Source organism: Pelmatolapia mariae, linkage group LG7 (genome assembly GCF_036321145.2).
Source record: "Pelmatolapia mariae isolate MD_Pm_ZW linkage group LG7, Pm_UMD_F_2, whole genome shotgun sequence".
Classification (NCBI taxonomy): Eukaryota; Metazoa; Chordata; class Actinopteri; order Cichliformes; family Cichlidae; genus Pelmatolapia; species Pelmatolapia mariae.
Window position 1 is genome coordinate 18754309 of NC_086233.1, and position 25241 is coordinate 18779549.

General features: G+C 40.5%; 2 protein-coding genes across 10 annotated transcripts in view; both read right to left on the minus strand.

The window, feature by feature from the left end:
* The window catches only part of cdk5rap2 (CDK5 regulatory subunit associated protein 2), a 31889-nt gene extending 19326 nt beyond the window's left edge, over positions 1-12563 (minus strand). For 2 of the 9 annotated variants that reach the window (XM_063478246.1, XM_063478243.1), the window contains exons 1-4: positions 774-2187; positions 513-635; positions 306-425; positions 122-214 (exon numbers count right to left, since the gene is read on the minus strand). In XM_063478246.1, the coding sequence (XP_063334316.1) occupies positions 122-214; positions 306-425; positions 513-635; positions 774-1814 (1377 nt within the window). In that variant the 5' untranslated portion in view covers positions 1815-2187. Of the gene's footprint in view, positions 1-121; positions 215-305; positions 426-512; positions 636-773; positions 2189-3515; positions 3570-3783; positions 3932-4045; positions 4225-4394; positions 4519-4963; positions 5041-5410; positions 5522-6259; positions 6322-9097; positions 9154-9356; positions 9379-11267; positions 11354-12399 lie in introns of those variants that run through there. The other 7 variants (XM_063478247.2, XM_063478248.1, XM_063478249.1 and 4 more) reach the window with 6 other exon arrangements.
* Positions 12564-17665: 5102 nt separating this feature from the next.
* Positions 17666-25241, minus strand: part of col27a1a (collagen, type XXVII, alpha 1a) — a 64288-nt gene continuing 56712 nt past the window's right edge. The window contains exons 33-61 of the mRNA XM_063478253.1: positions 24694-24747; positions 24303-24356; positions 24141-24194; positions 23951-24004; positions 23735-23842; positions 23599-23652; positions 23389-23496; positions 23239-23292; positions 23086-23139; positions 22836-22892; positions 22694-22747; positions 22561-22614; positions 22409-22462; positions 21764-21817; positions 21459-21566; positions 21134-21241; positions 20923-21030; positions 20766-20819; positions 19984-20046; positions 19857-19910; positions 19736-19771; positions 19592-19609; positions 19445-19480; positions 19328-19354; positions 19181-19231; positions 18930-19098; positions 18736-18845; positions 18416-18634; positions 17666-18295 (exon numbers count right to left, since the gene is read on the minus strand). Of these exons, the coding sequence (XP_063334323.1) occupies positions 18149-18295; positions 18416-18634; positions 18736-18845; positions 18930-19098; positions 19181-19231; positions 19328-19354; positions 19445-19480; positions 19592-19609; positions 19736-19771; positions 19857-19910; positions 19984-20046; positions 20766-20819; positions 20923-21030; positions 21134-21241; positions 21459-21566; positions 21764-21817; positions 22409-22462; positions 22561-22614; positions 22694-22747; positions 22836-22892; positions 23086-23139; positions 23239-23292; positions 23389-23496; positions 23599-23652; positions 23735-23842; positions 23951-24004; positions 24141-24194; positions 24303-24356; positions 24694-24747 (2175 nt within the window). The 3' untranslated portion in view covers positions 17666-18148. The remainder of the gene's footprint in view (positions 18296-18415; positions 18635-18735; positions 18846-18929; positions 19099-19180; positions 19232-19327; positions 19355-19444; positions 19481-19591; positions 19610-19735; positions 19772-19856; positions 19911-19983; positions 20047-20765; positions 20820-20922; positions 21031-21133; positions 21242-21458; positions 21567-21763; positions 21818-22408; positions 22463-22560; positions 22615-22693; positions 22748-22835; positions 22893-23085; positions 23140-23238; positions 23293-23388; positions 23497-23598; positions 23653-23734; positions 23843-23950; positions 24005-24140; positions 24195-24302; positions 24357-24693; positions 24748-25241) is intronic.

Below are 25241 nucleotides of genomic sequence, written 5' to 3' on the forward strand. Positions count from 1 at the left end.
AAATATTGACTTCTATCTGTTTAAGGCACATATATAGCAGGGGACACATTGTGGTAACAGTATTATGAGGAATGTCTTTGTATAAAGTTTGGTTCTATATAAAAAGGTGTATATAACATACCTGGTATTTCTGCAGTTGGGCTTTATGTGCTGCATCTCTAGCTTTGGCTAAAGCATCATCTCTGTCCTCAATCTCATGACACAGCTCAGCAATCTGCAATACAAAGACAGAAAGGTTGAGCCTGAAACTTTGCATAATACAGAGAAGAGATACAATGATAATAACAAAGTAAGTAATAAATTACCTCTTTTTCCTTTTCTCTGAGGACCTGAGTGAGTCCCTGGATGGTTTTATCTCGCTTTAGAGCATTTTTCTTCTCAGAGTTTAGTTCATTCTCCTTCTCCTCTAACTTCACTGACAGGGTCTGTTGACATGAAGCAGTTAGTGATTTCATACAGAGTAATAGATCAATACAATTTAGGAATATTTAATAGAGGAACATGTAAACTACCTTGTTCTGATTCTGGGAATCTTCCAGGGTTTTTGCCAGACTCTCACTGGTGCTTTTAACCAGGTTCAGCTCCTCCGTCAGCAGCTTATTGATCGACTCCAACTGATTAACATCACTCTTCTTCTTAGCAAGAGAACACACAAACAACAGAACAGGAGAAATGAATTAGAGAAGTATGTTTATCAACAAAGGTACCTGGGACAGATCATTACCAGTGCTACAGTGGTTTGCATAGATGGTGGGATTACTGAAATGAACTACCTTCACTCTGACAGGAGTGTATTCATCATCAAATTCCTCTGAAAGGTCATGCAGAGACTTCAGATCTACTTCTCTATGTTTGCGCTTGGCTCGGGTGCTGACAGAGCCAGCATTTAACCTCTTCAAGACAGGGATGTGACATCCTGCTGGGGCAGACACCTGCTGCTTTGAGATGCAGCGCAGGACCTGAATCAGGTCAGAGATCACCGAAGGTTGACTTGAGGATCTTTGGAGCAGTGCTCTGGCCTGAGCCTTTCCTCCCGAGTCATCAGTGGCCCCATACCTTGCAAAAAACACCCTGGCCTCTCTCAGTTTTCGTTTGAGCGGAGGATCTGTCGGGGTGTCTGAGGAAAGCTCTCGATTCAGTGACTGCAGTGATGTGGAGCGGCGGCTGAATCCGGGTCTAGCCAAGGTTCCCTTACGCTGAATCAGGTCAAGGTACATACTTTGAGAACGGTGGCGTGTCCCCCGGAGCCCAAAACTTCTCATAGTGCTTTCCAGCCCCGCCCCTGATCCCAGCCTACTGCTCCTTGAGCTCAAACGTCCAGAGAATGCCCCTTTACTGACAATCCTATCCAGACTCACACACCTTCTCATGCGATTCTCCACATAACAACTTTCCCGGAACTGCAGTCCTTCATGAGCCACCTGACATGCAGCTTCATCATCAGGACTGCGGACCCCAGAAGAACTGAGCAAAGCCTTGGAGCTTGCATTTTCCCTCTCACTGCTCTCTGGGTTGTTTTTGTTGTAGATGTGCACGATGCACTGGATAAGGTGTTCCTTCTCTGCTTGCAGCTTTTGGATCTGATTGCCATGTTCCTCCTGCAGTTTGCCGATGTTTATATCAAACTGCACAACCTTCTCCAACCGGAACACACATTTTCCACAGAGGAACTCTCCATGCCCGTCACGAGTCACCTCTCTCCCCAGCACATGGGACAGGATGACTTGTAGCTTCCTCTTTCCCGATGAGCTGAAAATCCAGCGACACTGGCTTCCCACCAAACGGACACCACATATGCGACATGGATCCCTCATGGCACCTTAGATCTTCCACACTCGCCCACTTAAACTGAGTCCAAGAAATCTGTCACTGACACACCAACTGTCTAGTGACTTAATGGCCATCAGCTCGCCAGACAGAGCCATCTATCATGTTCTCTCAATACACCAGCAAGCGTAGCACAGAGGAGAAAGACAGAGCAAAGCACTGTAAGCCCTAAGCCTCAATAATCCCCGCTCCCGCCTCTATTCCACTCTCCCTCATGCATGCAATCAAATCAACAAATCCTCTAGGACTGCTGCAGTGATCTGTGTTAGGGCCCATGCCAGACCATCTCTAGAAAACACTCTCCCAAATACCTTAAAAAAGGCATCAGACACAAAAGCTGGCATCAAGCAGGTAGTGATGGCATCAGCCAATCAGTCTGATAGAGCTGATCCTTCCTGGCAGTACATGGAAGATTTAAGATTACAGAGTACTTTCTGGTGACTGTTACTTTGCAATATTCCATTACACCTTTAACTTACAAAAATCTGTCAAGCATCCCTGATAAACAGGTTTTTCCCCAGTGTTGCAAAATCCTTTACAATGAATGGAGCATGTTCAACTGTTTAGCCACAGCTCATGAACACCTCTTGCCTACACCATTTTTCCACTTACTAAAGAAAGAAAGCCAATAACAACCCCCGGAGGAAGCGTCTTCAGACAGCAAACTAATCCAGCCTTAACCCTATGGCCCGAGTCTTACGCCAACGCCTAAAGAGGAACCATGGACACTGCCCAGCTAACAGCTTTCTATTTTACACGTCAGCAAAACAGCAGCCTGCACAACACTGTGATTAAATGAGACACATTCTCTCTACGCAGTCATTGCTTCTAAATGGATAAAATATGCATTTGATATTTAACATCTGTGCAACACTAAAATACATCACTTTAATTATTTTTGTTTGACATTTCAATGTTAAACAAAGCAAGTGTCAACTTAGTACTAGTAGCATCATTAGTCAAAGGCTTTACAACCAGCCACTACACAGATGCATTTTTTACACTTTACTAGATGCAAACTTTCAGCTTTTTAAATGAAGCTTAAGTTTTTTTGTGAAATTGTCAGAAATACTACAACAAAAGTAATAACACCTTCACACTAGAGCAGGGAATTCAATTGAAAAAATATGGAAAAAAAACAAACAAATCCTAGACACACATTTTCAAACCGGCAACAGATGCAGAGAAAAGCTTCTGTGAGCTTAAATGATCTGATACATGAAATGACTGTTAAACAAAAAAAGCTTTCTGTGTGTGGCTTACCTATTACAACAAAGCAAAATAACAAGGCAGGAACACATACAGCAAAAAAAGGTACTTTTGGCTGCTTTCTTATTTCCCAAGGGGTTACCACAGCAGCTGGATCTGCATGTTTTGATCTGGCACAGACTTTTAGGGCAGATACCCTTCCTCATGCAACCCTCCTGTTTATTCAGGCTTGGAACCAGCGTTAGTAATACAACATCTTGTGACCACCCTGAGCTATGAGTGGGGATTTTTGGTGTGTAAGGCAAATGTGTTAACCATTACACCAAGAAGCAAAGGAAGAACGAAAGCTCTAAAAAAGTTTAAGAATCATACAAAAAACAGGAAAGAGATTCTAAGTAGCCAACCAGCAGTCTGTGCCATTGCAGAGTAGTTTGAGGTAGTTTAAAGTTTTAGAGTGACTGTATCAAAATAGAACCAACCTGATGGTCCGGCTGAGTTTTATCTCTCTCTCTATCAAGTTCGTCCCTTAGTGCCTGAAAAACAGTCAGAGTTCACTTAAATATTGCTTCATATTGGAAGCAGTGTAGAAACTAAGTAAACATATTTAAAAGTATTTAAGTAGCCTATTATTGCTGTAAATGACAAAAACTGAATATATGCACAAAACCAGTAAGCAACTGATCTCTGAGGCATCACTGAGAAAAACCTCTTAAATTTCACATCTTTATGAACATGTAAGCTTCTCACCTTAAGCTCTTGATCTTTGTCGGCTATAAGAGCAGATAGCTGTTTAACAGTGTCGGATGATGGAGCATCTGTCTGCCTGTCTCTGCTGTTTCTCTGATGGATCACAGCATCCTGGTTCTTTAAAGTGATCTTCAGCTGCTCAATGATACTGGGATGAGTAGAAAATGTTGAAAATGCTTAGGTCTTTCTCCAAAAATATATTTTTCTGTATATACACATTGTCTGCTTTATTTTATTTTATTTTTTTTAAATTTGTCCCTACTTGTCTTTCTCCTGCAGAACCTGCTGCAGATCTTGGACGGGGCTGAGGACTGGACCAGTGGTTAAAGTGCTGGGTGGACCCAAGGCTTGGAGCTGCTTCTCCATGTTTATATTCTTAAGTTTCTCCTGCTCAGCGATGGCGGCCATCTTTTCAACCTCTTCCTCTGCTGTTCGTAAACACTGGCATGATGCAAAAATGCCAAAAAACACAAAAGGCAACACAATTATCACCAAAACAAGTGAAACTAACAGCAGACACAATTTGGCTAATATGAGCACTGAACCAAACGAAATATATACAGTGAACTGCAATATCAGGATTTGAAAATTAGCGCTATAATGTCACTCACCTGTTCTAGGTCAGCTATCCTCTTGCTAAATGCGTCTCTGAGTGCATCCATCTCCCTCTGAGCTTGCTCTTTCACACGCTGGGGTTCTCCCGATTCTCGGCCAGCCAGACTCTCCAGCGCTTTACTGATGAGCAGTCACATACAAGAATAAGTTTATCAGCCTACATATTTCTTAAATGCTGACTCGCATTACTTTGTGCTGCCATTTATGCATGTCTGAACCAGTGTTAATTTTGTTGACTGATAATGTTTTGTTTTTTTTCTTCAGACAAAAACAGGGCGACAACTATTTCGCGAACAAAAGTACTAACACTTTTGTCAACAAATAAAAACCAGGTAAATTATCAAAAAGAAACAAGATCCAATCAGAACTAATTAAGTTGTGTCAAAAGGCGGGACGAGTTGGGAAGTGATCAAATCAGCAGTGATCTAAATTATAACTAAAACTAAGTGATGTTTTAGTGAAAAGACTAAAAGTCAATCAAAAAATTATACTGTCAAAATTAACACTGGTCTAAATGGCATCATGTGTGACTAGCAAAAAACCGAATTAAGAGAATGACACATACGATGCAGACACGAGCAACTCTTGTTTCTCTGCGAGCTCTCTCTTCATAGACTCCAACTCCACCTTCAGCTCAATATTCTATAAACAGACAAAATTTCAGTAAAAACCTCCCATCTGGAGTCATCTCAAACACCAAAGCACAAAAACAAGGCCGGGGAAGCTCCCTCTTAAAGATGACATTTTTTAAATGACACTTTGGGTTAAATGTGCTCACTTAAACAAAGCTGCCACCATAATAATAATTGAAAAAAGACAAGACAGCTGTTCCAAGGTCATGAATGCAAGATGCTGGCTGAATAAAATCCAGCTGCTGTTGCTCATGTTGTGATCTCATTTCGAACTTGAGGGGAAACACTGAGTCACATGAAGCTTTGCAGGGAGTGGTGTCAGACAAATGTAAGACATTCAGAGTAATGCACGTTTTGTAACACTAAAATAAATACAACACCGTTCTGAATATGTCCTCAGTGGAGTCGTCACATTTCTGCTGCATGCGCTCCTCCATGAAGTAAATGCGCAGCTTCAGGTTAAAGTTCTCTTTCTTCAGAGCTGTGATTTGCTGGGGATCAATGTAAAAAAAAAAACAACCATAAATATGCAGTCAGGCAGTTGAACAACTGATGCATTTCTAACCTTCATCTAGCTGCAATTTAATTTGCATTTCCTTGATTTATTTTAAATGCAAAGAAAACAAGTTGAGAGAAAGAATTGGGCTCAAAGAAGAAATATGAGCACTTCATTTATCAAGAAAAGCTACCCAACATGTTTACACTGCGGAAAGGGGCCGTGTGTGTATAGTTATTTTAAAAATGCTTATGTGTGTGAAGTAGACTGTGCATCATTGTGCTCTAGGTTCAGAACAGCATACATCTGGTAGTGGGGGTTGGGTGGACAGTCAAAGGGAGGAGTCAGAACTCTGAACCCCTTTGTAAAAACCTCTAATCATGCAGGCCAGACAGCACGGGCCCGAAATTTTCAAGCAAGCATTCCAATCAAATGCTGAAATATTGACTTCAGCCCACCTCTATCCTCCTTCTCCTCCTCCTCCTTCTGCACAAAAACTGCATCACTAAATTTCCTTAAATGGTCAATGTGGTTTGGTTTTCGGCTGAATGGAGAATCAGGTTTTTATCCTGTTTGTTGTACAGGGGGGAAAGTTGACTGCCTCATCCAGACAGCTTATTCTCTGAAGCTACTCGTTAAAAAGCTGTAAATATACAACTTACTGCAAGAAGACAGTATCACCACATAACCTATATGCAACATACAGAACAGAAAGTTGACTGAAATCACTTACATTCTCATAGTCCTTCATGGTGAGAGCTTTAACAGGGGACATTTTTTCAGGGAAGGATGGAGCTGTAAAAACATCAAGAAAGCAGTTTTACTAAAATGAGTCACAACTGCAAGTATAGGCTGCATAGCTCAAAGAATCTCTCCTGCTTTCAAGAATAAGTCATACTTGCTGCTTTCACATTTATCCTCACTCTGTTTATGTTGGAGAGATAAGAGACACAGAAAGGAGTTTTCACTGCACAGGCATCAGAGATGGACGAGTTCCCTGAGAGCTGCCCTGTTTAGACCAGTTGAAACAGCTTACAGCTGATCATGTAACACTAGTCAACAACAAATTTCACAACACAAACTCCTGATTCATCATTTGCTGCTGCTTCACAAGAAAGCCTCCGTCACACATCACTCTTAAAGTACTACTTACTTGTTTATGTTCACATTACTTCAAAATTTTAGAGAAATTATGTTGATTTTTGTTGCCTCCAGAATATGCTAGTGTATTCAATGAAAACATAGCTCTGAAGCTCTATAGTGGGGTTTATTATTATGGTAAAACCATTAGCTATTTTCACACATGCACAGTCTGGTTTAGTTCCAACCTGATTCTTCTGACATTTTCAGGAGTTCATTCAAAAATATACTTCAGGACGAGCTTTATTTTACTGGATTTTGCAGTAAGATATAACACTAAATTAGCTTTCTTAAAACATTAATGCACTGTTTACTTCATTAGGGGTTTTTTTCTCCAAATGAAATACTACTTATGACATTGTGGGTATCCATCCACTCATAAGAACGTCCATTCATTTCCTAATAAAGATTTATTATTAGGAAAGCTGTGGACAGCTCCAAGACTTGATAAACACTCAATAACTATGGACTCCTCTAAAACTGAATGGAGATGTGAAACGAAGTTAATTGATGTCTGCAGAGCAGGGGAAGGCTAAAAAAAGATATCAAAGTGCGTTCAACATGCAATTTCCTCTGTCTGAATTGTCATTAAGAAATGGCAGTTAAGGGAAACTGTGGGAGTCAAGAAAAGCTCTGGAGGAGAAAAGCTTTCTGACAGGATAAAAACTTCTGGGCAGAAAGGACAAGGAAACCTTCAGTTTCGCTGCAAAATGCATGTAACAGGGATATGCTCAGTGGTAAATTCTTTTGTGCCTTTCAGCTCTTTTGTAGACTATTTCTGAACACAGAGCCAGCACAAAATTGATGTGACCTTCAGATAAACACTGGCTGCTGCCAAAGGCAAAAGTCATTTCATTCGTATAGTCAACAAGGCTGATATTAATGCTCAGCCTATATTAGTGCATATTTAATGTGCAGTGGTTTAGCTTTAGTTGACCTGTTCACACTTTACTGGTGTTGATGCACCAACAGCGAACAAGAAAGAATTATTAAAGCTTAGGAAAAAAAGAAAACAGACGAATCTGTAAGATTCTGAATGTAATGCTATCTCTAAACTATCAGCTATTGTCTCAGAGTCATTTATCTTTCTGATTAGATTATTTACAGTTTCTCTACATTGGTAAACAATGATCGGGGCAAGGAACAGGAAGGCTTCAACTCAATATCTGTTATCCAAATATTTGGCTACAGCGGAAGCCCCAAAACACTGGCCACGGTCCCCAAAGGCCAAGTTAGGAGACAGTTGAGTTCCAAGACTGCATAATGACTAAAAGTATGGTTACATAAAAAAGATCACTTGTGATACCAGAAAGATTGCACAGACAGAGAGAAGAAAGGAATCCACTAAGTCAGTAGTGTCGAACTCCAGGCCTCGAGGGCCGGAGTTCTGCAGGTTTTAGATAACACCCTGGGTCAACACACCTGAATGAAATGATTAGCTCATTACCAGGCTTCTAGAGAACTTCAAGACATGTTGAGGAGGTAATTCAGCCATTTGAATCAGCTGTTTTGGATCAAGGACACATCTAAAACCTGTAGGACACCGGCCCTCAAGGCCTGGAGTTCAACACCTGTCCTGTGCACTAAGTATTAGCAAAATCTGGACGCAAACATCATCCAATCAGTCAAACTAAAAAAAAAAACATCACAGAAGCCATTATATAACTGAAAGTTTAGCATAAATATAGCACAAGCTTAAGCTTATTTGTTTGACTGCACAATTACCTAACCTGAACATGAATACATCACTCCATGAAGTTATGTGCACAAAAAGTCTGGAAAAAAAATCCTTTACTAGCTGCAAAAAACATTTGCAATATCTGCTATTTACATATCGTACATGCCAGAGTTATTTCTGTTATTTGTTTTCAAGCATTTAAGTGAATAAAAGGTAACGGCGCCTTATCATTTTAGGAATACGGTTTGTTTTGAGAGCTGCACCTTCAGTTCAAAAGTCAGTTAAATATGGAAGCCTATCCAAACCTATGGATTCATCTATAAAACTGTTGTGATGTTTAAACATCTGCAGGTGCTGCTGAAAAAATGTATTTCACTTTATTTCAGATATTAAAACATTTGCTAACAGGAACAGTCGTTTTATCCAGTCGTCAAAACAGTGTGATTGTTTGTGTCTGTCTGAGCACTGCAAAACAGTCGGAATATAGGTCAGATGCTGACCTATATCTATAAATTAACCATTTACTGGCTTGCGTGTATAAATCTAACTTTGTGTATATTTTTGGCATACATCAAGAAGAAAGTATAAATGGGATTAGCTTATTATCATCATCCGGCTATTCCCTCATCGCAGCTCTGAAAACAAAAGCCATGGGGTGGGTGACAGCAATGATATTAATTAATACACATGAGACGAACACACCTGAGCATGAAACATGAACAGGGAGGAGAACAAAAGAGAATCTTACTGTACCTGACATGCTGTCTGCAGAAAATTCTTCAGCACCTATGGAGTCAGGCAGCCTGCAGCTGGGGACACAATCATTTGTTATTCATGCAGCCGAGTCACTATGAATATCTGACTAAATATCACTGTCACACTCCCAACATATTTAACAAAGAAAATGCATATTTAAAAAATAAATAAGAAGAACTAAAGCTCTCAAACACAGCAGACACCAATTCATGTGTTTCAGAAAAACACAAATTCATGGTGTTCACACATTACTCACGCTGGCCAGTTCCACTGAGCCCTAAGGATGCTCCATAAATAGCTTAAGAATGACTCTCTGCCTTATTTACATCCACTATGGTAGAGCTGCCTTTCAGTGTGTGTGTGTGTGTGTGTGTGTGTGTGTGTGTGTGTGTGTGTGTGTACGGGTTCGTACTATCCTGGTGGGGACCAAAATCTGACTTTTACTATCCTGGTGGGGACTTTCTGCACCGTGGGGACCAAAATCCAGGTCCCCTCGGGGTTGAAAGCAGTTTTCACACTCAAAATGCGGTTTTACTGTCAGGGTTACAATTAGGTTATGGTTAGGTTTAGGGTAAGGGTTAGGGTTAGGCATTCATTTTTAATGGTTAGGGTTAGGGTAAGGGGCTAGGGAAAGCATTATGTCAATGGGATGTCCCCACGAGGATAGCAAACCAGACATGTGTGTGTGTGTGAGAGAGAGAGAGAGAGAGAGAGAGAGAGAGAGAGAGAGAGAGAGAGAGAGAGAGAGAGAGAGAGAGAGAGAGAGAGAGACCATGTGCCAGTGGCAGCCTGGCTCTCATGTTCAGACAGACAGAATGTCAGGAAGACAGAGAAACCAATGGATGGAGATGGCTTTTATTTGTGCACAAGCAGAGCACTGTGGCTCAGATCAGCTAAGCGTCACACAGTGATGGGACGGTGGCGTCACTCACTGACACAGTACAATACACCAAACACCAGCAACACACACATCTGGAACCAGGAATGCAAAGCTACAGCACAACCGGGCATACCAATAACTATCATGTGCATAAACAGAAACATGAACTATCTGGGCCCAGGTTCATGTTCCTCCACCCTGACCTTTGCATGGAATAACATGAAGTTCAGCGGTGAATAACTTCCTCCAAAACCTCTCTGCATTAAAAAACACAGTGCTACTGCTTCTTCGTTGAATTCCCCTGGGTCGATTTACAATTCACCCATAAAACTACATTGGAATGCGTTTTAGACCCACTTAATGACATGTTAGATTATTGCATGCAATGCCTCTTATCAGACAAATATGACATTAAAATATTTTGTCCAGGTTCAGTCCTTTTCCAGGCTTTCTGTGACTCTGTGGAGACTGAATGTCCCTGCTATAAATAGGCTGTTTATTGCTTCTAAAGTTTCAGACTCAAACACAATGACACTGCTCTTTCCCATCTTTGTTTTGAGGAAGCCTAAACAGGTACATTACAGTGATTAAACGAAGATCCGACGTCAACTGAAAATAGTTATTATTATTATAATTTAGAATAGCAAATCACAGCTGATGCAATTCAGCAACCAGAAAACAAATCGGTCAAATACTGCTTGTTGACGTGCGTGTGCATGGATAAAAGGAACACAGTATCCCTCCACAAACACACTGAAGGTCGGTAAAACTCTGCTGACAAGTATTGCATCACTGAGGTTTCACATGCCAAGAAAAACCCCTTCCTGTGTAAATGCAAAGGAAGCACTCTACAGCAACAGCGTAAAGCAAGAGCCATAAACACGTAAAACAACTTCCAAAGACAGCATCTCACGTTAAACCTTCCCATAAAGAAGCCAAGACATTAACACTGACCCCTTTGAGTGTTTTTGACAGAGTTTTGACAACGGTTCAGTTGTAGTAACCCCTCCAGCACCCAGTGGAAACAATGTAACAGCATGTAAACAGTGACTTCCTCTTTTTCTCACTTTGTTCAGCTGCTACTGAAAATCATGAACGCGGCTAAGCTCACAATACCACGTACAGTAATTTTTTTTTTTTTTTAAAAAAGACCCACAACATTAAGTCGAGCAAGGTCACAATTTCGAAACTAAAAGACTAAAGTGAGTCGGGTTTCAGAATTACCCAACAAGTAATATGCACACCACACATATCAGCTGACATCTTGAATTACTGAGGTACGCTTACCACCTGGATGAAAGCTTTTCCACCAAACACAAGCTGTGCCAGGTCCTTAAAAAGGAAACTAACAAGGGGACACTAAACGCATTAAGGCAGAGATGCGAAAACTAGCTTATCTGTAAGAATGAAAAAGAAGCTGTAAACTAGCTACATTGTTCAGGACTACCCAGGAAGAGCACAGTGCAGCAAAGCTAATGATGAACGCTTCACCTACCACAATCACGCTCTTTCTCCACGTAACGGAGAGCACGCGGGAAAAAAGGAAAGGAAAGGAAATAAATATAAAAATGTTAACTCCTCATTTTGTGACAATAGTGGCGGAGACGCCGCTGATGCAGTCTGACAGTGCTTCTCATAATTTCCGCTTTCTTTCACTCTCTGCATGACAGCTCAACACGCCGTGCTGCCACTCGCGGCAACATCACAGCAACATCGACAGAGCTGAATATGATTTGTAACCGTGCCACAAGCAGTGGTCAGTACAGAGCATCCTTTCTGGACCAGTGTTCACAGCCTATCAATTCAACCCCCCGCCCCCCTCCTTTATTGGCATTTTCTTCCCAGCTAAACGAAACGTTACTACCGTTAGGTACGCATTTAATGGACTTCGATGTTAACTGTTTATATGAGTAGTATTTTTCCAAATAGTGTGTATGTCAATATGACCTGCTGCAGACGGACAAGCAACTTAAAGTGGGAAAACTGTGTATATAGCAATTATCTATGGCAGTTATATATTTAGTAGCTTTTGTTTTGTTTCCGTTATTTCCCCAGCACATTTTCATAATCAAATCTATATTACAGATGGCTACTACAACATGGAAGCATAATTTTACATGTACGTATGATCCCCTAAATAGAAGATGGCCTAATATTGCTACACCCAAATTATAAAAGAGACGTTTCTTGTTAAACCTACAGTAATAAAAGCTAAGCAAAGACATTTTCGCAGACGACTGTTAAAGAACTTCATTTAGTATCGTTGTGTGTCTAAAACAATACAACTCGAGTGCTTTGGTCGCACAGGCAGGCCCAAGCAGCGGTAACTATGTAAAATACTGTTTTCAGAAGAGCTAAAACATACAGTAATGCTCATACACGCTAGCGTTAGCCCGCTAGCTTTTGTTGACTGTTTTACCTTCCGTTGATGTCAACGGGGAGCGTCACATCGTCCCCCACGACGGAATCCATAATTGTGGTTCACTTATTGTTTGTTCTCGCCAAAGCAATATATCATTTTACCGACTGGACGCAGCGTAAAGTTCAAAAAGCGGGACGGAATTCAAAATAGTCCAGGCTACCGCCATCATGATATGGTAAACGTCACCATTGTGCACGTTGGAAACTGGTGCTGCCTTTAGGCGCTGTAGGAAATATTTGAAACGAAACCTAGCCTGTGATACACCGAAATGATTAGTATTATGATGTAAAGTTACAACAAGCCAGACTGTGTTTTCTTCTTATTTTAAGCTCCATGTTAACATTAGTTCAAAATACAGTTAGGTTCAAGATACTTATTGTTAATGACCTCAAAGCGGGGATAGTTTTCGAGCTGGTCGAAAGGCAGCATGGAGCTGGGTGGATAAAGAGACAAAGCGATTGGCCAAAGCAAACACCGTGGGAAGGTTCATAAAGGCTCAAAAATACACACGCTGTCAGCTTGGATGGGTGTTTTTTTCAACTGTCATTCAGCCAAAGGTATATTTCTGTGCTCGATAACTCCATTGTTGGAAAAGACGACTTTTTAATTATAGTACCCAATAATCCGTATCCTGTTGACTTAGTATTGATCCAAAACTTCCACTTTTGGATCATTACCAAGATTGATCCAAAAGAGAAAGCGCCAGCATTGATCTAAAACTGTAAGTTTGGATCAATGCTGGCGCTTTCTCTTCCCGAGAGCGCATTAAGACTAAACTAATTTTACTAAACTCCAAAAGGAAATGAACCAGATTACAGATTTGTGTTTGTGTTTCCGCATATTTACTAGGATGGTAAAAACATCCTTTAGGATGATTTATATGTGTGTGTGTGGTGAGTGGGACGCCGGGTGTGTTGCTTGATGCCGCAGCATAATTAACATTTGCTCCACTAAGTGGGCTAATTACAACATTTAGTTAAACGACCTAAATGGCTTCAGTCTCTGTATTTTATCGTCCATGCAAGTTCTGAAAAACATCTATGCCCTCCCTTGTGTAAACATCTGCTGCACATGAAATAAATCAGAGAACAATAGCGACAGCATGTGGTGTAATCCAAAACTTCAGGCTGTATTCATTATTATTATTATTGTTATTATTATTATTATTATAGCTCAATCTCTAAAGGCTTTCAGTTCTTTGCGTGTCATTTGTTTTGGATTATGTTATTCATTCACATTTTGAGGTGAATTCATACAAACACAAAATGGACTAGAAATCACTAGATTATTTTCTTTTCTTTTAAAGCGCATTAGTGAAGAACGTTTTTCCACCATCAGAGAACTACTTGCTCTGGATTTGGAGGCCAAAATAAACTAATCCCTTTAACTTCTAAGGTTTCAAATATGTGGACATAGAAAAATCATCTGATCATCAGCTGGTCTTAAAATTGAGTAATTACAATCTCACATGAACATATTTATGGGTATTATCATGTCATTATCTAAAATGAGGGCGGCTGTGGCTCAGGTGATTGAGGGTGTCATCTACCGATCTCTCCCTGGCTCCTCCTGTCCATATGCTGAAGCATCCTTGGGCAAAGTACTGCATCCATCAAAGTGTGAGTGTGTGAATGTTAGATAAACAGTGTATAGATATAGATAAAAAACACTGTATGAATGTGTATGTTATTGGGTGAATGAGACTTAGTAGGAAGCACAGTGAATGCTCAAATTGAATAAAGGCTGGTATATACGTACCAGTCCATTTGCCAATTATTTATTTAAGAAACACTAAGCCAAAATACAGAAGTGGTGTGAGATTCAATACACCTTCACTTTTTCCATTGAATTAGGAGGGTAAGTAGCAGCCTGGTGCTGCTAATCAAATGTATTTGATTAACTGATCATCAAAGGCGTGAGCACCTCTATAAAAACAAACATTTTGGCATTTTGCTGATGAGGAGCATTCAGGTGTGTGTTCACATAATGCCGTGGAGAAAAAATATCATCTATGACAAGAGAAGCGATTATTGCTGCCCATCAGTCTGTGAGGTAAGGTTATTTCCAAATCATTTTACAGTCAGAACAATTATGGAAAATATTCAGGGCAGTTGTCAGTCTTACCAGGAGTGGAAGTTCCAGCAAATTTACCCCAAAGTTAGACCATACAATCTTTAGAGAAACCGCAAAAAACCTGAACAACTACATCTCAAACTCTAGAGGTTTTAGTTAGCAGGCAGTGCAGTGAGAAGAAGATTGTAGTGATTGTTTGAACGAACATGGCAGCATTGCTGAGGTTTGCATGGTTGCATCTGAACTGTGCAAACCACAAAATGACTGGAACAATGTCTTTTTCAAAGATGACAACAAAGTGGACATGTTTGGCCATAATGCATAACACCATGTTTGGTAAAAACCAAACACAGCATATCAACACAAACACTTTATATCAACTGTAAAGCATGGTGGTGGACGGGTGATGATTTGGACTACCATGGGTCCAGGGCACCTTGGAGTCACTGAGTGCACCACAAACTCCTCTGTATAGCAAAGTATTCTGGAGTCAAATGTGAGGCCATCTGTCGGACAGCTAAAGCTTGTCTGGAATTAGGTCATGTAAAAGGACAATGGTCCAAGCCACAGCAGCAAATCTACAACAGACTGGCTGAAGAAGAAAAGAATCAAGGTGGTGCAATGTTTCAGTCAAAGAGCTCAACCTGGCAGAAATGCTGTGGTTGGGCCTGTGCGGAGAAAAATTCCCTCAAACCTCAAGGAACGGAGGTGATGCCCTCAGTGAGTTCCAGACTTCAAATGGTCACTGACTACAAATTAATTGCATCAAAGTATTAAAGCTGTAAACCCTGAGCCATCAATAATTGTGCAGTTCATTTAGGTTTCTTAAAAACAAAACACATACACACTGATGATGTAGAGGTCTTTAAAAAATGATGTATTAAATATGATTAAACCATGATTATCATGGTTAAAAACAATCCCTACATTTGGATTTATGTTACTCTCCGTTCGGAAAACTTTGAGTCTTTAAAAAAATTTATCAGTTTGTTATTTTTTAATTTGTCCAGAGAAGTCACTGCCCACAAGACCGTGTCCAGAGGTAAAATGACAAAAATGGTGTCCATGTTCCAATACTTAGGATCCTGAAGGCCTCTACTCAGGTGTGAGCGATGAATCAACTCACCACGGTGTCACCTTGTGGAAAAAGTTACACCCGTCTGGAGTCATATTGCAATGTTGAAACGCTCTATGTGTTTAATTATAGCTAAGTTGTGCAACCAGTGGCCCGAAAAGCCTTTGTGTCCTTATAATTCAGCACATATAGATTGATGATATAGAGTGTCGATATTGTTTACTGTATGTCAAAGCCACAAATTTTTGCAACTTTATTAGGTTGGTAAATAAGTAAAATATGTTTTGCATCACAGTTTATGGCCAATGGTTAAAGTAAAAATCCAGACACAAATTAAAAGTATTTATTTAACAAATGGACACCGAACAATGACTAAAGAGTAGACAGAGAAACGATGAAGGCAACAGAAACCGTCTTGTTCAGAGTTCGAGGACTTACTCGCTGCATTTGGCTGATATTTCCAAAACAGATTTGAATTATAAAGGCAAGAAAAAGCCGTCTGTCCAAGTCCTGCGTAAAATTGTGAGGTATTCTTAGCTTCTTGAAATGTCTACAACAGATTTACAAAAGGAAAAGGAAAATAAAATTCACATATTTGTATAATTTCTTTAAAAACACAAGTGATAGTATAGCACAATCCTGGTACAGTACATGTTTGATTATCATAGAGGAACATAACAGAAAAAAAGTTACAAAAATAAAAGAATTAACATTGCAATAAATTTGTTCTCTGGAGTCCCAAATTTACACATAAAACAAATCTATAAACTCCAAGACCAGTTGGGATAACTGATTTTTCGAAAGTTGTCAGAAAGAGTAGTATTGCTTCAACCAACAGAAACTTGCTTCAGTCAGCAACCACATTAACAACATTAAATAACATTAAATTAGCAAGAGGGGATCCATTGTATACAGCAAGGTTTACACAATTATACACATTTGTGTCCAGCTACATCAAAGAAATGTTTTTTTTATTAATATTATTATCATTTAGTAAAAACTATCTCCACTAGTGTGTCTCTACACTTAATACATACAGCTGTGGGAGAGAAGGGGCTTTGTACAGAGAAAACAATTTTAGCCTTAAAAAATACTTCAAATGCTGAGATTTATGCGGGCATGCAAAAGCAGAAATGTTTTTTTTTTTTTTCCAGTAATAAGCTCTCTAATACACCTACAATTGCAACACTGAACACATTTGCATAAATGACAGATGACTGACTAAGGGAATTCTGTAGTGCTAGATGGGATATCGCTATTATAGTGCATTATACAGCTATGGCAATATTTTTTGATTTGTTTAAGCATGCAAACACTATAAACATTGGGATATTTTTGCACAGTGGTGTAAATACAGCACTATGGCTAGCACCTTAAACAGTTTATCTAGCACCAGGCAGTAGAGAGAGGACAGGCTTAGAAATGGAGGTTGATTTGGATTCCTGTATTCACACTACTCTCTCATGTGGCTCAGTTCTCCTCTAAAGATTGCTGTATAGGTGGGGTAGGAGAGGTTTATGACTGATGCTGATTTAAAAAGAACACCTACCTTTTACTGTAAATGATAAATAAAGAAGCAAGGACACTCCACAGTTAGAGAAACACTACTGAGAACCTGAGCTCCATAGTCTCCCTAAACCTGACCCCTAATCTCCATCTAAATTCTCCCTAATCATCAGTGGCATCTGGTCCAGTAAGTATTTAATATACCCCCTGTGGATAGGTATTGGCTTGTGGCTTTGGATGTAATTTACTGAGGGCTGACTGTGTGCCACTGGGTGTTTCCCACATCAGGGAAATCTCCCAATGGAGTAAAACAAATATAAATGTGACTTCTGCTCAATTTAAGCAAACAACTCTCCCTCTGGATTGATTCACCTATGCCGGATCACGAGAAGATGAGCACCAAAGGCAAAAAAAAAAAAAAAAAAGGCACCCCTGACAAATCCTTCCATATAGATTTAAAACACCAAATTATCTTCTCATTTTCTATTGCACTTAAAGATTATTATTATTATTATTATTACTATTATTATTAATTTACATAAGATATACAGGTATAAAAGTTAATTATAAGCATATATATAAATATGTACATTGAACTAATCCGGATTACTTTAATTCTTTTCTTCTAGCAGAAATAAATTTCTGGTATTTCCCCCCCAAAAGTACGCTCAGTATACAGACTGTATACAAAAATAAGTTACTATAATGTCCACTGATTAACTTGGCCTTTGTCTCCCTTCACTTAGAAATGTTCTGGAGAGATTTTGTGGCATAGCGCCTTTATTTTCTCCAAGTAAGCGTATATGAGAAGATCCTTTTCGAAGAGCCTCAAGAAGGTTGTAGTGCGAGAACTGCCCTGTTCTTTCTCAGCCCTTCTTTGCCCCCTGCTCCAGCCCGAGGTCCCTGTGCTTCCTCCCTCTGTGTTTGCAGTCCAGGGAGTTTGGCAGAGCGAAGCAGGATCTGTTTGGGGGTTGGTGGCATCTTCTTGCTTGGACAGTGTTTGGCCATGGTTTGGTTGGTTTGGAGATTGCTCCATTCTCCACCTATGTGAATGTATCTTGTTCCATCCGTCTTTGCTCTGAAGACACAGTCTCACAGGAAGCAAACAGGGCTCACTTCTAGGTGGTAATGAGAGCCGGGACTAGCTTTTGGCAGGTTGTAAATGTCAACCACAGGGAGGAGTGTGGGGTCTAGGGAGTGGAACACAAAATGGGTCTGGTGCCAGCGCCCATCTTTTATCTGAAATATTGAAAATATCAAAATTAGAGCAACTTTTTTATGCTTTGGTATGCTTTGAATGCTTGAAATTCAGTAATGATATAACATGTAATAAACAAGATAACTGGATCTCAGTCTTACCCAGCAGGAATCCTCCAAGACTTCTGGCTCCAGCTCTCCTCCCACCTCAAACACCTCTCCACTCCAGGCCTTGAATTTCACAGACCCCTGTTTAACAGGCTGATCCTCAGCTGACCTCCAAATAGAGACATCCAGGCAGTGGATGATGATGTGCTGCACGGCCTCTGAGCTCAGCAGGTGGAGGAAGTTCATCTGAACACGACCAACACTGACTGTTGGCTACAGAAAAGGAGATGGTTAACAAGTTTGTTTTATGTGTAACCTTTCTCAAGATTTTGTAATTTTGTGGAAACTGGGGGATATTACTATCTCATGCATACTTTGGACACTGTTAATGGTTTCAGGCAAGTCTGTCCACCTCCAGTAAAGTTGCAGGTGACTTCGATTGTGTCTGACGTGCAACCCAGGTTGGGGTCAATCCAGTACGTGCCTGAAAATAAAAGCATGTTTTAGGATCATTCGACTATCTATTCACAAAACTGTTCACCCTCTGTGCCGTGTACACCATTCTCACCATCATTTAACTTCTGTTCACAGCTGTGCAGGTCCCTGCAGATACGGGCAGGGTTGGTCCGAGTGCCCAGTGGGTTCTTCAGGCTCTGGATCAGGTTACTGAGGTAGTGGAGGGTCTTGAAGATCTCTGCACCTTGGTCCAGCATCGGCAGGTCCATCACAGGCTTATTCTAAAAACACAAGAGTCTTTTAAGTTGTCAACAGATTATAAAGTATAACAACGGGGAAACACTATCAGCATTTTCCACTAACCTCAGTCTTGAGTGGGGTGGGTAAATCCATAAACAATACACCATCTTCTTTCTACATCAAAAAAACCCAGTTTGAATTTAATCAGTGACATTGTATCTTTTAACACATATCGGGTGTAATGAAACCAGCAAATATAACATGTCTTACAAATGACAGAGGGACACCTGTAGGACCCTAAAGGAAATAAAAAACAGGTCATTAGGCAATGTGTCATGCAAGCTGGAAAATAATATTTGGTTAAACGTTGAGGGAAAAAAAACTTACTGGACGTCCAGGTGGTCCACGAGGTCCAGGAGATCCCTAACAGGGAAGAGAACATAATTTCTATATTAACTTTTTGTCATTCAAGTCACCACAGTAAAACTAAAATCCATTGTAACAGGAGGGAAAGACAATGCTGTGCAAACATACCCTTGGACCTTGAGCTCCCTGTTCAGAGAGAGAAAAACATATTTTTAGCCTGAATATTGCAATCAACTCTGCTTTTTGCACTCTTAATGTAAACAAATGGAAAAAAACAAGTGATAGATATGATAAAAGACAAAGAAAACTCACAGTCTCGCCACGATTGCCTTTCTGTCCTCGAGGACCCTGTAAAGTGTACATAAACCAGTGAGTATGCTGAAAGACATCAGCTCAGAGAAATGTCAAAGCTTCTGTCATGTACAAAACGTACTGCTCTTCCATTGGGACCAATAATTCCTACGGGACCAACAATTCCTCGTCTACCCTAAAGGAGAAAAAAAAAGGATGAGCATTCCAGAGCTTTTTATCAGAATGATCTGAATCATCATGTTACTTACCAATGATCCTTGGGGCCCTTTTGGCCCTCTTATGCCCTTTGGCCCAAAGTCTCCTGGAGGCCCCTGAAAGTGATGCATGTTTACACACAGCCATTACACACTTTGTCAGTTCGGCCTAAAACATATGTTTACACTAACCTATCTCTGACTATAGATTTTGCTTCATCTCAGAACACTGGATAAGCTCTGACGGCTTCAATATTGAATTGAATTTAGGAAAAATGAGCTATAGTGGTCTTCCCCGCCATGTCACATGATTAGTCACAAATCAGCTGACATTAGTTTGTATAAAACGTTTGAATGTAGACGTTTGTATAAAATGTGATTTATAGGTTTATAATAGTACACAACACAAACTTGTGCAAGCACCAACAATTTCAGCTTAGTGAGGGCCAGGAGTTGCAACATCTGGTCTAGACCTGAACAACAAATCAAGTGTAGTGTTAGTTCACACAGGGCACCAAGTCAAGTTCAGCTGAAGTCCTGGCAGATCAGATGATGGCTTACCCTTCAATGCATTCAATTAGGAATTATCATAAAGGGCGTACTGTTTATGCTGCTTGAGTTTGCATTTGCTGTGCAACTGCAAGCCGCTTTGTAACCCACCCCCATCTGAGCTCCTCCTTTTCATTCTTTTCCTGACTTAATCAATGTCATTGTCACGTGTTGTCTAAGTTACCTGCACTATTCTGTCCTCATCTAGATAATAATGACTGTGCACTGTAAATGAACTGCCTCAAATATGTGTGGAAAATTTTATTAGTGTTTTGTTGTACACTTACCCTTGGTCCAAAAACTCCCAGAACTCCTGGAAAACCCGGCTCTCCTGTGTCACCCTGAGTGAGAATTTAATGAAGAATTAATTTAAAAGGAAAATTAAATATAACTCAACATCTACTCCTTGTTATGCATACTACTGTATCTGTTGCTGACACTCACAGGTTGTCCTTTAGGTCCTTTGTCGCCCTGTGGCCCTGGCAATCCCATTCCACCTTTGAAGCCTCTTTTTCCGGGAGGTCCACTCTGACCCGGAAGACCCCGCTCACCCTGAATGGATGAATGAATGCATTTTTATTAAGGCTGTCATACTGTACTAGTATATTCCTTATTTGAGGTAGCTATTGCTAATTGAAAAGAACATCCCTCCTACCTTTGGTCCAAAAGCTCCCTGATCTCCTGGGAGTCCTGGAACGCCAGTTTTACCACGCGAGCCAGCTTTTCCAGGAACACCAGCCTCCCCATCATCACCATGCTCTCCCTAGATTCATTTTGAGAAGGTAAAATGAGAAAGAAGAACATGTTTAACTGAGCTGATAAAATAAACAAGGTTTTGTCCTGATAGTGGCATTAAAAAGACAAAATTCAAAAGCAAATTCATCAGGCTATTTGGCATCTGTGAAACTCATTTCCTGGATGGAAACAGGATTTAATGGCCACTAATTAAATGAATAATATGATTTCCTTGACCATCTCACCGGGATTCCTTTACTGCCATCTTTTCCTGGGACTCCATCCACCCCGGGTACACCCTCCTGACCTTCTCGGCCCACCACACCTCTAGGACCAGGAGGACCACCTACACCCTACAGAGCAGAGCAGGCTTATCAAATAACTACAGCAAATCCTGTGAAATGCATCATTCAAGCTCATTTTACTTGACAATGAAGACAATTTATTTTACCAAAAACACATTTTTTCTAGACAGATAATTTGCAAAAACGTTCTTTTTAATTAAACACTAAATGAACCTGCTGTGGGTGTACGAAAACAAGTCACTTACTTCTGGTCCTCTGGCTCCTTTTGGTCCTGGCTGACCCTGTTTGCCTTTCTGACCCTTAAGAATAAGAGATAGAAAGTTTTAAGTGTGCAGTTACTGAACAGGTATTAATTATTAAAGGTGTGTACTGACATTTTTAAAACCCATCTCTGGTAATATTAAATGCTTACTGGGATGATCTTTTGTTGTTAGCACACATTGCACAGCACTGTACTCTTTGGTAACTTTTTCTGATCATGCACAACATCAGCTAATTTTTCAACTTTTGCAGAAACCTGCTGATCTTTTTGCAGCTATTTATGTCTCTATATAAATAGAGTTAATATGATGCACATTTATATGAGGTAATTACTTTTTATGCACTGAACTAGCATCCTATAAATGTTTTTATTAGCAAAACTGTTCACATTATTTATTCCAGTAATGGAGTAAGTACTCCATCCTACCACCTCCCTACACCAAAGTGCCAAAATGTTACAAATATGTCATTTAAAAATTGTACATTGATAGTTGCATTTTATATTAGCTTTGTATGTCAAAGGACTTATTATGCAGACTGGCCCATTTCCCAAGCTGTAGACCAACTGTAACATATCGCTGAGTACCTTGAACCCCACACACATCATCATTTTTGTTTCCCATCCTTACTTGATCTCCTTTGGCCCCTTTGGGTCCTTGCTGCCCTTGAGGTCCAGGATGTCCCTGAAATTGACAATTGTGTTAATGAAAGCATGTAAAGACAAACTAGGTGACTGTCCCTAGTGTTTGTGTGCCTGAAAATCACAAGTTTTGGCACTTACTGGCAGTCCGGGAGCACCGGGTCTACCTCGCTCACCATCCACACCAATTTGCCCCTAAAACATAACAACAGATTATAAAACAGATAATCACAAGTGAATATTATAAAGAATCAAGTGGAAGGATGGTCCTCACTTTGTACCCAGGATCACCTGGCTCCCCTCTCTCTCCTCTGTCCCCTGGAGGTCCCTGATACAATACAAAGTCTATTAATAAACTGAAAATGACATGATTTCTGCAACTGTATAGAAGACAAACACGAGAAAGTGTGACTTACCATGTCACCCGGAGGACCAGGAGGACCCTCTACCTTCCCATCATCGCCTTGTTCACCCTAAGCATAAAAGTAAGAAAAATTTGACCCAAATGTTTTCGAGTAATACAAACTTTCTTGATTATTTTAAGCTTTTTTGAAATGCCCCCTGAGTGTTACATATTCAGCTTATTCCAGGGGCACAATAAGGATTTGGCCTATGATACAGTGAAAGATTAAGAGAAGCACGCCACGTAAAGTGAGCAATGCGTACCTTTTCACCTTTTGGTCCCTGAGGCCCTATGGGGCCTTGAGGTCCCTGATGGCCCTGCAAAGAAAGTCGCAAAAAGTCATATTATCTAAACTAACTATAACAAATGCTTCATTGTGCTGACTCTGATGTATAACCTTAACAAAACAATCTTACCTCATAGCCTGCAAGACCAGGCTCCCCCTGTTGACCCATTCGACCGGGAGCTCCCTATAGAAAACAAGTGTTGCATCTTCAATTGTTTTATCTACTACAGGATTATTACGCAAAGTGCTTGTGATTTACATCATTACTATTCCACCTTACCACATGACCAATAGTTCCTCTGGAACCCTTTGGCCCAACAAAACCTGGCGGTCCAGTCTTCCCCACTGACCCAGTCTCCCCGAGGTGACCTTGATTACCTTTGGCACCCTAAATGTACAGGATAAGAAGAGTTAGAATATACCTGAGCACACAGCATTTGTGTATTTGTTATTATTTGTGAATACTTGTTAGGTTATTTGATTCTAGCACCTTTGACCCCGGTTTGCCTTGTTCCCCAATTTTGCCAGGCTTCCCTTCTGGACCCTACCATGAGAAAAGGTTTAGAGTGAGGTTTAAAAGTCTGTGCGTGTGTGTATGAATTTTAAAAGAAAGACAGGTGACTTACCCTGACACCAGTGAATCCAGGACTTCCAGGTGGGCCCTCCTTCCCCTTTTGTCCGGTTTCACCTTTTTCTCCTTTGTCACCCTCCTGACCCATGTCACCCTTTTCCCCCTGAAGGTGCACGATGGACAGCAGCACTCTTACACACCAAAACTAATGCTGTGGTTTGGAATACAGCATGGAGGACAGTTACATCACGAAAGGGAAAAAACATCTCACCTTGGTTCCATCAGGACCAGCTGGACCAGCTTCTCCCTCTAGACCTGGCTCTCCCTACACACACACACACACACACACACACACACACACACACACACACACACACACACACACAAATATATAAATATATTATGCTTATGAAAGAAACAAGAACAAAGAAGACTGTACAGCATAATTCAGATAAACATACCCGCTGTCCTATTAGTCCCTGCTCTCCGATATTCCCAGGAAGTCCAATGGCTCCCTGACACATAAACACAGATAGCTCTTAAACTTTGATATCCTGTTTACCACTACGGAGTAAAAACATAGAGCATGCCCAGCTAAAACTACAACAATATTATTCTCTCACCTTCTCCCCTGGCTCGCCTGGAAGTCCTGGTTCACCCACTTTTCCTGGAGGACCCTTGAAAATACACAGAAGATGAAGAGAGGAAAACAGCAGATGACTCTTTGCCATTTCATATGAATAATATCTCAACTTTTGTGTATGTATTGGCAAAAGAGAGAGGCGAGAGAGAGAGGGAAAAAAAAGACCCCTTTGTTATGTAGCTGACTGATTAAATCGGACAGATTGGTTAAATTAGAGAGCGTTATTGATCCACTGGGGTAGGATGAAGAACAGATGTCACATATTTATTCATTTAGTTTTCACAACACCCTTTTTGTGCATGCAAATAAATAGCATGACCTTTTGCATGTGGAATATGAATGCACGCTTGTCTGTAAGCGAGGTCTCTCACCTTTTGACCAGTCTCTCCCAAAGGTCCGATAGTCCCACGTGGCCCTGCCGGTCCCTAAATGACAAGAGAAATAGAGCTGTTTCAGCCTAATTAAAATCAACTAGATTGTCATTTGCACAGAAAGAAAAAGAAAAAGGAACCTCTGGCTGATGTTTACTGCGAGTGTGCCAGTGGCAGATAAATCAGCAAGCTTGCATTACCCAGTTTGGCTCTTAATGCAAAGACTAATTGTATCACTGATCCTGCTTCTTAAATGCTGATGCTTTGGCACAAAAACTTCATAAATAATGTCAGGGTACATGAATATTGCAGACCTTCTAGCTACAAGACTGCAGCACAAGAAACATAATTATGAAGAATGAATGGAAAACACAATTTTTCCCTGCTCTGTGAAGTATGCAGCAAGAGAAATGATCTTAGTGATCAATTTTCTACTTAAACAGGAAACAGGAGAATATCAGCCTGTAACTCTGTCATATTAATGAAAACAAAGAGGGATGGGGTCTCCAATGCTGCTGCGGGAAAGTCAGTATGCATGCAAACAGACA